The 12,658-nt window shown below is 41.0% G+C and overlaps 1 protein-coding gene across 1 annotated transcript in view; it reads left to right on the top strand.

The window, feature by feature from the left end:
• Window positions 1–12,658, top strand: part of Mybbp1A (MYB binding protein 1a) — a 181,373-nt gene that overhangs the window by 28,537 nt on the left and 140,178 nt on the right. The window contains exon 6 of the mRNA XM_071675197.1: window positions 4,824–4,996. Coding sequence (XP_071531298.1) covers window positions 4,824–4,996 — 173 coding nt within the window. The remainder of the gene's footprint in view (window positions 1–4,823; window positions 4,997–12,658) is intronic.

The following is a 12,658-nucleotide window of genomic DNA, read 5'->3' as shown; positions in this document are numbered from 1 at the left end:
TACATGCCTTTACCCTCTCAGTCAATACCCATCCATATAATTTCCCAGGAATACTTAACAAACTTATACCTCTGTAATTTGAACACTTACCTTTATCCCCTTTGCCTTTGTACAATGGCTTTATACGTGCATTCATTCTGCCAATCCTCAAGCACCTCACTATGAACCATACATACATTGAATAACCTTACAACCAAACAACAACACAGTCACCCCCCTTTTTTTAATAGATTTCACTGCAATACCATCCAAACTTGCTGCCTTGCCGGCTTTCATCTTCCTTAAAGCTTTCACTATCTCTTCTCTGTGTACCAAACGATTCTCCCTGACCCTCTCACTTTGCACACCACCTTCACCAAAACACTCTATATCTGCCTCTCTGTCATCACACACATTCAACAAACCTTCAAAATACTCACTCCATCTTCTTACTTCACCACTACTTGTTATTACCTCCTCATTATCCCCCTTAACAGATGTTCCCATTTGTTCTCTTGTCTTATGCACTGTATTTACCTCTTTCCAAAACATCTTTTTATTCTCCCTAAAATTTAACGATGATCTCTCATCCCAACTCTCATTTGCCCTCTTTTTCCCCTCTTGCACCTTTTTCTTGACCTTCTGCTTTCTTTTATATATCTCCCAGTCATTTGCACTGTTTCCCTGCAAAAATCATCCAAACGCCTCTCTCTTTTTTTCACCAACAATCTTACTTCTTCATCCCACCACTCACTACCCTTTCTAATCTGCCCACTTCCCACCTTTTTCATGCCACAAGCATCTTTTGCACAGGCCATCATTGCTTCTCTAAATACATCCCATTCCACACCTGGTCCCCCTACATCATTTGCCCTCACCCTTTGCCATTCTACACTTAATTTCTCCTGGTACTTCCTCACACAAGTCTCCTTTCCAAGCTCACTTACTCTCACCACTCTCTTCACCCCAACATTCTCTCTTCTTTTTTGAAAACCTCTACAAATTGTCACCTTCCCTCCAGCTGCCCCTCATCACATTTACACCCAAAAGTCTCTTTCACATACCTGTCAATTAACATGTAATCCAATAACACTCTCTGGCCACATCTCCTATGTACATACGTATACATATGCATGTCTCTATTTTTAAACCAGGTATTCCCAATCACCAGTCTTTTTTCAGCACATAAATCTACAAGCTCTTTACCATTTCCATTTACAACACTGAATACCCCATGTACATTAATTATACCCTCAACTGCCACATTATTCACCTTTGCATTCAAATCACCCATCACTATAACCCGGTCTCATGCATCAAAGCTACTAATACACTAACTCAGCTGCTCCCAAAATGCTTGCCTCTCATGATCTTTCTTCTCATGCCCTGGTGCATAGGCACCAATAATCACCTATCTCTCTCCATCCACTTTCAGTTTTATTCATATCAGTCTAGGGTTTACTTTCTTACACTCTATCACATACTCCCACAACTCTTGCTTTAGGATATTGCTACTCCTTCTTTTGCTCTTGTCCTCTCACTAACCCCTGACTTTACTCCCAAGACATTCCCAAACCACTCTTCCCTGTTACCCTTGAGCTTCATTTCTTTCAGAGCCAAACCATCCATGTTCCTTTCCTCAAACATACTTCCCATCTCTCCTTTTTTCTCATCTTTGTTACATCCACACACATTTAGACACCCCAATCTGAGCCTTCGAAGAGGATGAGCACTCCCTGCATGACTCCTTCTTCTGTTTCCCCTTTTAGAAAGTTGAAATACAAGGAGGGGAGGGTTTCTAAAAACTTTGGTATCAATGCATTATACATGACAGTTAGAGATTGAGTGTGAACCACTTTGGCCTTGTTGTCTTTTCCTAGTGCTACCTCACGCACATGTGGTGGAGGGGGTTGTCATTTCACGTGTGGTGGGGTGGCGACGGGAATGAATAAAGGCAGCAAGTATGAATCATGTACATGTATATATATGTATATGGCTGTAGTTTCGGTGCATTATTACATGACAGCTAGAGACTGAATGTGAACGAATCTAGACTTTGTTGTCTTTTCCTAGCGCTACCTCACGCACATGAGGGGGGAGGGAGTTGTTATTTCATGTATGGCGGGGCGGCGATGAGAGTGAATAAAGGCAGACAGTATGAATTATGTACATGTGTATGTATGTATATGTCTGTGTGTGTATATATATGTATACATTGAGATGTATAGGTATGTATATTTGTGTGTGTTGACGTGTATGTATATACACGTGTATGTGGGTGGGTTGGGCCATTCTTTTGTCTGTTTTCTTGTGCTACCTCGCAAACGCGGGAGACAGCGACAAAGCAAAATAAATATTATAGATGAATAAATATGGCTGTGTATGTATGTATATGTATACGTTTAAATGTATTGGTAGGTATATGTGCGTGTGTGGATGTGTATGTATATAAATGTGTATAAGGGTGGGTTGGTCCATTCTTTCATCTGTTTCCTTGCTCTACCTCGTTAATGCATGAGACAGTGACAAAGTATAATAAATAGATAAATAGCTAAAACCTTTTTTAGTACAGTCTTATGTTGTCCAGGAAGATTTTACTGAGATTCATGCAATGTTCAGGCACAAGAATTCTTTTGATAACCTATTATGGGTTGGTGTTAACCACATATGAAGTTCCTGTCCAAAAATGAAACTTTTGCTGTAGATGTAAACCTCGAAATCCTTTTTCTCTCTTTTTTATATTGTGCAAGCTTGAAAGATACTTTGGTGTACTCAGGTATTGAACTGTAAACCCTGCAGCCATGGAACCCCTTTTATGGGGCTTATGCGAATCAGAAAGTCAGCCTTATCCACAAGCCAGGATTACAGTGCGTGAAGTGTATTGATATATGTGTCTTCAGTATAGAAAGAACATCTTAGAAATGAGGGGTTCTCAGTGAATTTGAATAATTGATTGTAAATGCAAGAGTTTTGGAAAGAGGGGAAAGTATGAAGTCTGTTGGGGATGAGAGAGCTTGGGAAGTGAGTCAGTTGTTGTTCGCTGATGATACAGCGCTGGTGGCTGATTCATGTGAGAAACTGCAGAAGCTGGTGACTGAGTTTGGTAAAGTGTGTGTCGTAGAAGGCGACTAAAAGGGAAGGGAGCGGGGGGCTGGAAATCCTCCCCTCTCATTTTTTTTTAATTTTCCAAAAGAAGGAACAGAGAAGGGGCCACGTGAGGATATTCTCTCAAAGGCCCAGTCCTCTGTTCTTAACGCTACCTCGCTAATGCGGGAAATGGCGAATAGTATAAAAGAAAGAAAAGTGAATAAGAGCAAGGTTATTAGGTACAGTAGGGTTGAGGGTCAAGTCAATTGGGAGGTGAGTTTGAATGGAGAAAAACTGGAGGAAGTGAAGTGTTTTAGATATCTGGGAGTGGATCTGGCAGTGGATGGAACCTTGGAAGCGGAAGTGGATCATAGGGTGGGGGAGGGGGCGAAAATTCTGGGGGCCTTGAAGAATGTGTGGAAGTCGAGAACATTATCTCGGAAAGCAAAAATGGGTATGTTTGAAGGAATAGTGGTTCCAACAATGTTGTATGGTTGCGAGGCGTGGGCTATGGATAGAGTTGTGCACAGGAGGATGGATGTGCTGGAAATGAGATGTTTGAGGACAATGTGTGGTGTGAGGTGGTTTGATCGAGTGAGTAACGTAAGGGTAAGAGAGATGTGTGGAAATAAAAAGAGCGTGGTTGAGAGAGCAGAAGAGGGTGTTTTGAAGTGGTTTGGGCACATGGAGAGAATGAGTGAGGAAAGATTGACCAAGAGGATATATGTGTCGGAGGTGGAGGGAACGAAGAGAAGAGGGAGACCAAACTGGAGGTGGAAAGATGGAGTGAAAAAGATTTTGTGTGATCGGGGCCTGAACATGCAGGAGGGTGAAAGGAGGGCAAGGAATAGAGTGAATTGGAGCGATGTGGTATACCGGGGTTGACGTGCTGTCAGTGGATTGAATCAAGGCATGTGAAGCGTCTGGGGTAAACCATGGAAAGCTGTGTAGGTATGTATATTTGCGTGTGTGGACGTATGTATATACATGTGTATGGGGGGGGTTGGGCCATTTCTTTCGTCTGTTTCCTTGCACTACCTTGCAAACGCGGGAGACAGCGACAAAGTATAATAAGAAAATAAAAAAATATTATTTTAGGGCTGGGTGATATCAAGAGAACAAACATGCAAGTGTGATCCATGTTTGTCTAGAGAGTGGATGTAGGTTCAGATGGGTCTGTGTCTGCTGGATTTGAGTTCAAAATTGATTTGGTGGAAAGGTTGTGTTTTGTTCATCATTTCATTGTGATGTGTTTCATCATATTTATGTATCTTGGGCGATAGGGGGCGGAAGTGTAAGTCTGCAGTGAGCTTTTTGTGTCAGTGTGAATGATGTTGGGTGCTTATGAAGTGGCTTGGATAGGAGGGACTGATGCTTTTGATATTGGTAATTCTTTTCTTCTTTCTTTCAAACTATTCGCCATTTCCCGCATTAGTGAGGTAGCATTAAGAACAGAGGACTGGGCCTTTGAGGGAATACCCTCACCTGGCCCAATTCTCTGTTCCTTCTTTTGAAAAAAAAAAAAAAAAAAAAAAAAACGAGAGGGGAGGATTTCCAGCCCCCTGCTCCCTCCCCTTTTAGTTGCCTTCTACGACACGCAGGGAATACGTGGGAAGTATTCTTAATCCCCTATCCCCAGGGATAATATATATAGGCCACATTTGCTCACACTCAGTCTCCAGCTGTCATATATAATTATAACTGAAAAGAAAATGCGTACTGTTTTATATTTATTTTTTGAGTATGTTTTATTACAGTTAATGCTTCCTAAGTTGAAAACGGGATCAGATGTGACTACTGTGGTTTCTAAGGGCATCATTTCTGCCTTGCTTACCACTGTTTCCAGACATGATAAGGATTTAAGCTATGCTGCTCGAGGCTTTGCATCAGCATTGGTTCAGTTGGTTTCTGCAAGTCAAGATGAAAGAAGGTATGTAACACTGTCTTTATGCTAGTTTGATATTACCATATTTATTATTTCATGCATTTTTCAAGTGCTATGTAGATGGAGCTAAAAATAGTTAAAGGAGTTCTTCATTGCTTTTATTATTTGTATTGTGTTGTAACATGACAGGGACATGAATTCATTTAGAATTTTTCTTTTCTGAGGTTGCAGGTGATATTATGCTTTCTCTCCTCTGCAGTCTGTCCTTTGAGGAAAAGATAATCAGTGTGGAATATTGGGTCAGGATAGTTCCTTCCCTCACAACATTGGTGAGGAAGCTCGTCTTCACTAACCATTTTTAGTGGATCTTTGTACCACCAAAGCTTTTGTTTGGCTAATGGGGTTCATTCTAAGCCAATCTGTGACTATCTATAGTTGACATTACCATCTCACCTGCTCCCAGTTGAGCAGAGCTCATGATTTGTGGAGAATGCATCATTAACACATTTATCTTCTTCAGCTGCAGTCAGTTGGCTGCTGTAGATTGGTATCTTTTTCTTCTTTTAAATTTTTTTTATATGTTTCTGTTATACAATTCCATGTGAGATATTTTTTTTATGTTGGAGCCTCCAGTCGTAAATGAAAGTCTACATCAAGGCTGGCCCTTAATAGAAATATAGGGAGGTTAATGAAAGGGGAAAAAGAAGAGAAGGGAAAGCATTTGTAAATTTTGGAGGAAGGGAAAAAACCTATTTTTTAAGATGTGCCCGGTCATAGTTGTTGGGAAAGACATGAGAAAGTAGAGAGTTCCAAAGTTTCTAGGTGTAGGGAAAGAAAGTTATCAAAACAGCCCACCCTTGAGTTGCCAATGGCCACACAGTAATTATGTGGTGCAGCATCTTGCTGAGTACTGCTTGGTCTAGCTTGTGGAGGGAGCACACCAGCAGCTGGTTCTCAGGAGCAAAAACCAAGGTAATGTGTATCAAAGAGGGAAAGTAAACCAACATTGCAGTCCAGGGCAAGCAGGTCAAGTTTTAAAGTTATCCTGGGAGAGTTTATAAGTTGAACTCATTTTGTGCAGCCAAAGGGGCTTCAAAGTAAAGCCTTGGTTTGGGACTTTTGGCATGTCAAACACTATTAAAATCATCTAGCACCAGCCAGAAGAAAAGTCTTTGCTATTACAGTGATCTCAATCATTCCGTAATGTGCCCCCAACCACCACAGCCACGTGCACATCCAACTGTATCGAGTAAAGATACAGAGCTAGAACTACCACAGATGTGAGAGCAGTACAAGGATGAATTGATCCTTTATATAAACTGAGCATCGGTTCAGAAGGAAAGAAATTTCAACATCTAAAAAGGGCTCCCAGTTTCTTAGAAGCAGACTTACCTGTAACGAGGGGTTTCCAAGATAGAGTGGATGTTACAGTATTACGAAGTATGTTCACTGAGTCAAAAGGTGGGATTACTGGACCATCAAAGGCAAGAAGAAAGTTGTGAGGAATTCTTTATAGAGAGCTGGGTAGAAAGTGCATCTTGGAACCATAAAAAAACTAAATTTCATCTAGCCCAGTTAGATATCTTGTCCAAGTCAGAGTTTATTGAGGAAGTTGCATCAAGACAAGATGCATATCTCATGAGAAAAGATGGAACATAATTGGTGGTTGTGGAGGAATAAAGTGTTGGGTCATCAGAATATGAGTGCACTTGGTTGTTTGTAGAAAGGAAATTGTTAAGGAGAAAAAATGTAAGAGACAGTACTGAACCTTGAGGAACACTGCTGTTGATGGAAAAAAGGTTGATCCATCAACATCCATGGAGATAGATCAGCCAGATGGCAAGCTAGATTTGAGAGAGATAAGTGAGGGAGGTACAGCCACACAATGTCAAAAGCTTTGGATATGTCAAGGGCAACTACTTAAGGATTTACGAAAATCTTTCAGGGATCATTACCAGACATTACTAAGATAGGAAAGAATATTGCCACTGGAAGCCATGATGGTGATCAAAGAGAAGACTGTGAGATTCAAGATGTCTGAGGATGTGGAAGTTGAGGAATGATTCAACTATATTAGGATGTTGGATGTCTAGAAAAGATGTTTTGGAAGGAGGTAAATAAAGTGTGTAAGACAAAGGATAAAATGGGAACTTCAGTGAAGGGGGCTAATGGGGAGGTGATGACTAGTGGTGATGTGAGAAGGAGATGGAGTGAGTATTTTAAAAGTTTGTTGAATGTGTTTGATGATAGTGTAGCAGATATAGGATGTTTTGGTTGAGGTGGTATGCAAAGTGAGAGGGTTGGGGAGAATGATTTGGTGAACAGAGAAGAGGTAGTAAAAGCTTTGTGGAAGATGAAAGCCGGCAAGGCAGCAGGTTTGGATGGTATTGCAGTGGAATTTATTAAAAAAGGGGGTGACTGTATTGTTGACTGGTTGGTAAGGTTATTCAATGTATGTATGACTCATGGTGAGGTGCCTGAGGATTGGAGGAATGCTTGCATAGTGCCATTACACAAAGGCAAAAGGGATAAAAGTGAGTGCTCAAATTACAGAGGTATAAGTTTGTTGAGTATTCCATGGAAATTATATGGGAGGGTATTGATTGAGATGGTGAAGGCATGTACAGAGGATCAGATTGGGGAAGAGTAGTGTGGTTTCAGAAGTGGTAGAGGATGTGTGGATCAGGTGTTTCCTTTGAAGAATGTATGTGAGAAATTCTTAGAAATGCAAATGGATTTGTATGTAGCATTTATGGACCTGGAGAAAGCATATGATAGAGTTGATGGAGATGGTCTGTGGAAGGTATTAAGAATATGTGGTGTGGGAGGCAAGTTGTTAGAGGCAGTGAAAAGCTTTTATCAAGGATGTAAGGCATGTGTATGAGTAGGAAGAGAGGAAAGTGTTTGGTTCTCAGTGAATGTAGGTTTGTGGCAGGGGTGTGTGATGTCTCCATGGTTGTTTAATTTGTTTATGGATGGAGTTGTTAGGGAGGTGAATGCAAGAGTTTTGGAAAGAGGGGCAAGTATGGAGTCTGCTGTGGATGAGAGAGCTCGGGAAGTGAGTCAGTTGTCATTCGCTGATGATACAGCGTTGGTGGCTGATTCGTGTGAGAAACTGCAGAAACGGGTGACAGAGTTTGGTAAAGTGTGTGAAAGAAGAAAGCTGAGAGTAAAAGTGAATAAGAGCAAGGTTATTAGGTACAGTAGGGTTGAGGGTCAAGTCAATTGGGAGGTGAGTTTGAATGGAGAAAAACTGGAGGAAGTGAAGTGTTTTAGATATCTGGGAGTGGATCTGGCAGTGGATGGAACCTTGGAAGCGGAAGTGGATCATAGGGTGGGGGAGGGGGCGAAAATTCTGGGGGCCTTGAAGAATGTGTGGAAGTCGAGAACATTATCTCGGAAAGCAAAAATGGGTATGTTTGAAGGAATAGTGGTTCCAACAATGTTGTATGGTTGCGAGGCGTGGGCTATGGATAGAGTTGTGCACAGGAGGATGGATGTGCTGGAAATGAGATGTTTGAGGACAATGTGTGGTGTGAGGTGGTTTGATCGAGTGAGTAACGTAAGGGTAAGAGAGATGTGTGGAAATAAAAAGAGCGTGGTTGAGAGAGCAGAAGAGGGTGTTTTGAAGTGGTTTGGGCACATGGAGAGAATGAGTGAGGAAAGATTGACCAAGAGGATATATGTGTCGGAGGTGGAGGGAACGAAGAGAAGAGGGAGACCAAACTGGAGGTGGAAAGATGGAGTGAAAAAGATTTTGTGTGATCGGGGCCTGAACATGCAGGAGGGTGAAAGGAGGGCAAGGAATAGAGTGAATTGGAGCGATGTGGTATACCGGGGTTGACGTGCTGTCAGTGGATTGAATCAAGGCATGTGAAGCGTCTGGGGTAAACCATGGAAAGCTGTGTAGGTATGTATATTTGCGTGTGTGGACGTATGTATATACATGTGTATGGGGGGGGTTGGGCCATTTCTTTCGTCTGTTTCCTTGCACTACCTTGCAAACGCGGGAGACAGCGACAAAGTATAATAAGAAAATAAAAAAATATTATTTTAGGGCTGGGTGATATCAAGAGAACAAACATGCAAGTGTGATCCATGTTTGTCTAGAGAGTGGATGTAGGTTCAGATGGGTCTGTGTCTGCTGGATTTGAGTTCAAAATTGATTTGGTGGAAAGGTTGTGTTTTGTTCATCATTTCATTGTGATGTGTTTCATCATATTTATGTATCTTGGGCGATAGGGGGCGGAAGTGTAAGTCTGCAGTGAGCTTTTTGTGTCAGTGTGAATGATGTTGGGTGCTTATGAAGTGGCTTGGATAGGAGGGACTGATGCTTTTGATATTGGTAATTCTTTTCTTCTTTCTTTCAAACTATTCGCCATTTCCCGCATTAGTGAGGTAGCATTAAGAACAGAGGACTGGGCCTTTGAGGGAATACCCTCACCTGGCCCAATTCTCTGTTCCTTCTTTTGAAAAAAAAAAAAAAAAAAAAAAAAACGAGAGGGGAGGATTTCCAGCCCCCTGCTCCCTCCCCTTTTAGTTGCCTTCTACGACACGCAGGGAATACGTGGGAAGTATTCTTAATCCCCTATCCCCAGGGATAATATATATAGGCCACATTTGCTCACACTCAGTCTCCAGCTGTCATATATAATTATAACTGAAAAGAAAATGCGTACTGTTTTATATTTATTTTTTGAGTATGTTTTATTACAGTTAATGCTTCCTAAGTTGAAAACGGGATCAGATGTGACTACTGTGGTTTCTAAGGGCATCATTTCTGCCTTGCTTACCACTGTTTCCAGACATGATAAGGATTTAAGCTATGCTGCTCGAGGCTTTGCATCAGCATTGGTTCAGTTGGTTTCTGCAAGTCAAGATGAAAGAAGGTATGTAACACTGTCTTTATGCTAGTTTGATATTACCATATTTATTATTTCATGCATTTTTCAAGTGCTATGTAGATGGAGCTAAAAATAGTTAAAGGAGTTCTTCATTGCTTTTATTATTTGTATTGTGTTGTAACATGACAGGGACATGAATTCATTTAGAATTTTTCTTTTCTGAGGTTGCAGGTGATATTATGCTTTCTCTCCTCTGCAGTCTGTCCTTTGAGGAAAAGATAATCAGTGTGGAATATTGGGTCAGGATAGTTCCTTCCCTCACAACATTGGTGAGGAAGCTCGTCTTCACTAACCATTTTTAGTGGATCTTTGTACCACCAAAGCTTTTGTTTGGCTAATGGGGTTCATTCTAAGCCAATCTGTGACTATCTATAGTTGACATTACCATCTCACCTGCTCCCAGTTGAGCAGAGCTCATGATTTGTGGAGAATGCATCATTAACACATTTATCTTCTTCAGCTGCAGTCAGTTGGCTGCTGTAGATTGGTATCTTTTTCTTCTTTTAAATTTTTTTTTATATGTTTCTGTTTATACAATTCCATGTGAGATATTTTTTTTTATGTTGGAGCCTCCAGTCGTAAATGAAAGTCTACATCAAGGCTGGCCCTTAATAGAAATATAGGGAGGTTAATGAAAGGGGAAAAAGAAGAGAAGGGAAAGCATTTGTAAATTTTGGAGGAAGGGAAAAACCTATTTTTTAAGATGTGCCCGGTCATAGTTGTTGGGAAAGACATGAGAAAGTAGAGAGTTCCAAAGTTTCTAGGTGTAGGGAAAGAAAGTTATCAAAACAGCCCACCCTTGAGTTGCCAATGGCCACACAGTAATTATGTGGTGCAGCATCTTGCTGAGTACTGCTTGGTCTAGCTTGTGGAGGGAGCACACCAGCAGCTGGTTCTCAGGAGCAAAAACCAAGGTAATGTGTATCAAAGAGGGAAAGTAAACCAACATTGCAGTCCAGGGCAAGCAGGTCAAGTTTTAAAGTTATCCTGGGAGAGTTTATAAGTTGAACTCATTTTGTGCAGCCAAAGGGGCTTCAAAGTAAAGCCTTGGTTTGGGACTTTTGGCATGTCAAACACTATTAAAATCATCTAGCACCAGCCAGAAGAAAAGTCTTTGCTATTACAGTGATCTCAATCATTCCGTAATGTGCCCCCAACCACCACAGCCACGTGCACATCCAACTGTATCGAGTAAAGATACAGAGCTAGAACTACCACAGATGTGAGAGCAGTACAAGGATGAATTGATCCTTTATATAAACTGAGCATCGGTTCAGAAGGAAAGAAATTTCAACATCTAAAAAGGGCTCCCAGTTTCTTAGAAGCAGACTTACCTGTAACGAGGGGTTTCCAAGATAGAGTGGATGTTACAGTATTACGAAGTATGTTCACTGAGTCAAAAGGTGGGATTACTGGACCATCAAAGGCAAGAAGAAAGTTGTGAGGAATTCTTTATAGAGAGCTGGGTAGAAAGTGCATCTTGGAACCATAAAAAAACTAAATTTCATCTAGCCCAGTTAGATATCTTGTCCAAGTCAGAGTTTATTGAGGAAGTTGCATCAAGACAAGATGCATATCTCATGAGAAAAGATGGAACATAATTGGTGGTTGTGGAGGAATAAAGTGTTGGGTCATCAGAATATGAGTGCACTTGGTTGTTTGTAGAAAGGAAATTGTTAAGGAGAAAAAATGTAAGAGACAGTACTGAACCTTGAGGAACACTGCTGTTGATGGAAAAAAGGTTGATCCATCAACATCCATGGAGATAGATCAGCCAGATGGCAAGCTAGATTTGAGAGAGATAAGTGAGGGAGGTACAGCCACACAATGTCAAAAGCTTTGGATATGTCAAGGGCAACTACTTAAGGATTTACGAAAATCTTTCAGGGATCATTACCAGACATTACTAAGATAGGAAAGAATATTGCCACTGGAAGCCATGATGGTGATCAAAGAGAAGACTGTGAGATTCAAGATGTCTGAGGATGTGGAAGTTGAGGAATGATTCAACTATATTAGGATGTTGGATGTCTAGAAAAGATGTTTTGGAAGGAGGTAAATAAAGTGTGTAAGACAAAGGATAAAATGGGAACTTCAGTGAAGGGGGCTAATGGGGAGGTGATGACTAGTGGTGATGTGAGAAGGAGATGGAGTGAGTATTTTAAAAGTTTGTTGAATGTGTTTGATGATAGTGTAGCAGATATAGGATGTTTTGGTTGAGGTGGTATGCAAAGTGAGAGGGTTGGGGAGAATGATTTGGTGAACAGAGAAGAGGTAGTAAAAGCTTTGTGGAAGATGAAAGCCGGCAAGGCAGCAGGTTTGGATGGTATTGCAGTGGAATTTATTAAAAAAGGGGGTGACTGTATTGTTGACTGGTTGGTAAGGTTATTCAATGTATGTATGACTCATGGTGAGGTGCCTGAGGATTGGAGGAATGCTTGCATAGTGCCATTACACAAAGGCAAAAGGGATAAAAGTGAGTGCTCAAATTACAGAGGTATAAGTTTGTTGAGTATTCCATGGAAATTATATGGGAGGGTATTGATTGAGATGGTGAAGGCATGTACAGAGGATCAGATTGGGGAAGAGTAGTGTGGTTTCAGAAGTGGTAGAGGATGTGTGGATCAGGTGTTTCCTTTGAAGAATGTATGTGAGAAATTCTTAGAAATGCAAATGGATTTGTATGTAGCATTTATGGACCTGGAGAAAGCATATGATAGAGTTGATGGAGATGGTCTGTGGAAGGTATTAAGAATATGTGGTGTGGGAGGCAAGTTGTTAGAGGCAGTGAAAAGCTTTTATC

Source organism: Panulirus ornatus, chromosome 20 (genome assembly GCF_036320965.1).
Source record: "Panulirus ornatus isolate Po-2019 chromosome 20, ASM3632096v1, whole genome shotgun sequence".
NCBI lineage: Eukaryota > Metazoa > Arthropoda > Malacostraca > Decapoda > Palinuridae > Panulirus > Panulirus ornatus.
Note: the sequence above shows the minus strand (reverse complement) of the source record. Positions and strands in the feature narration are given on the sequence as shown.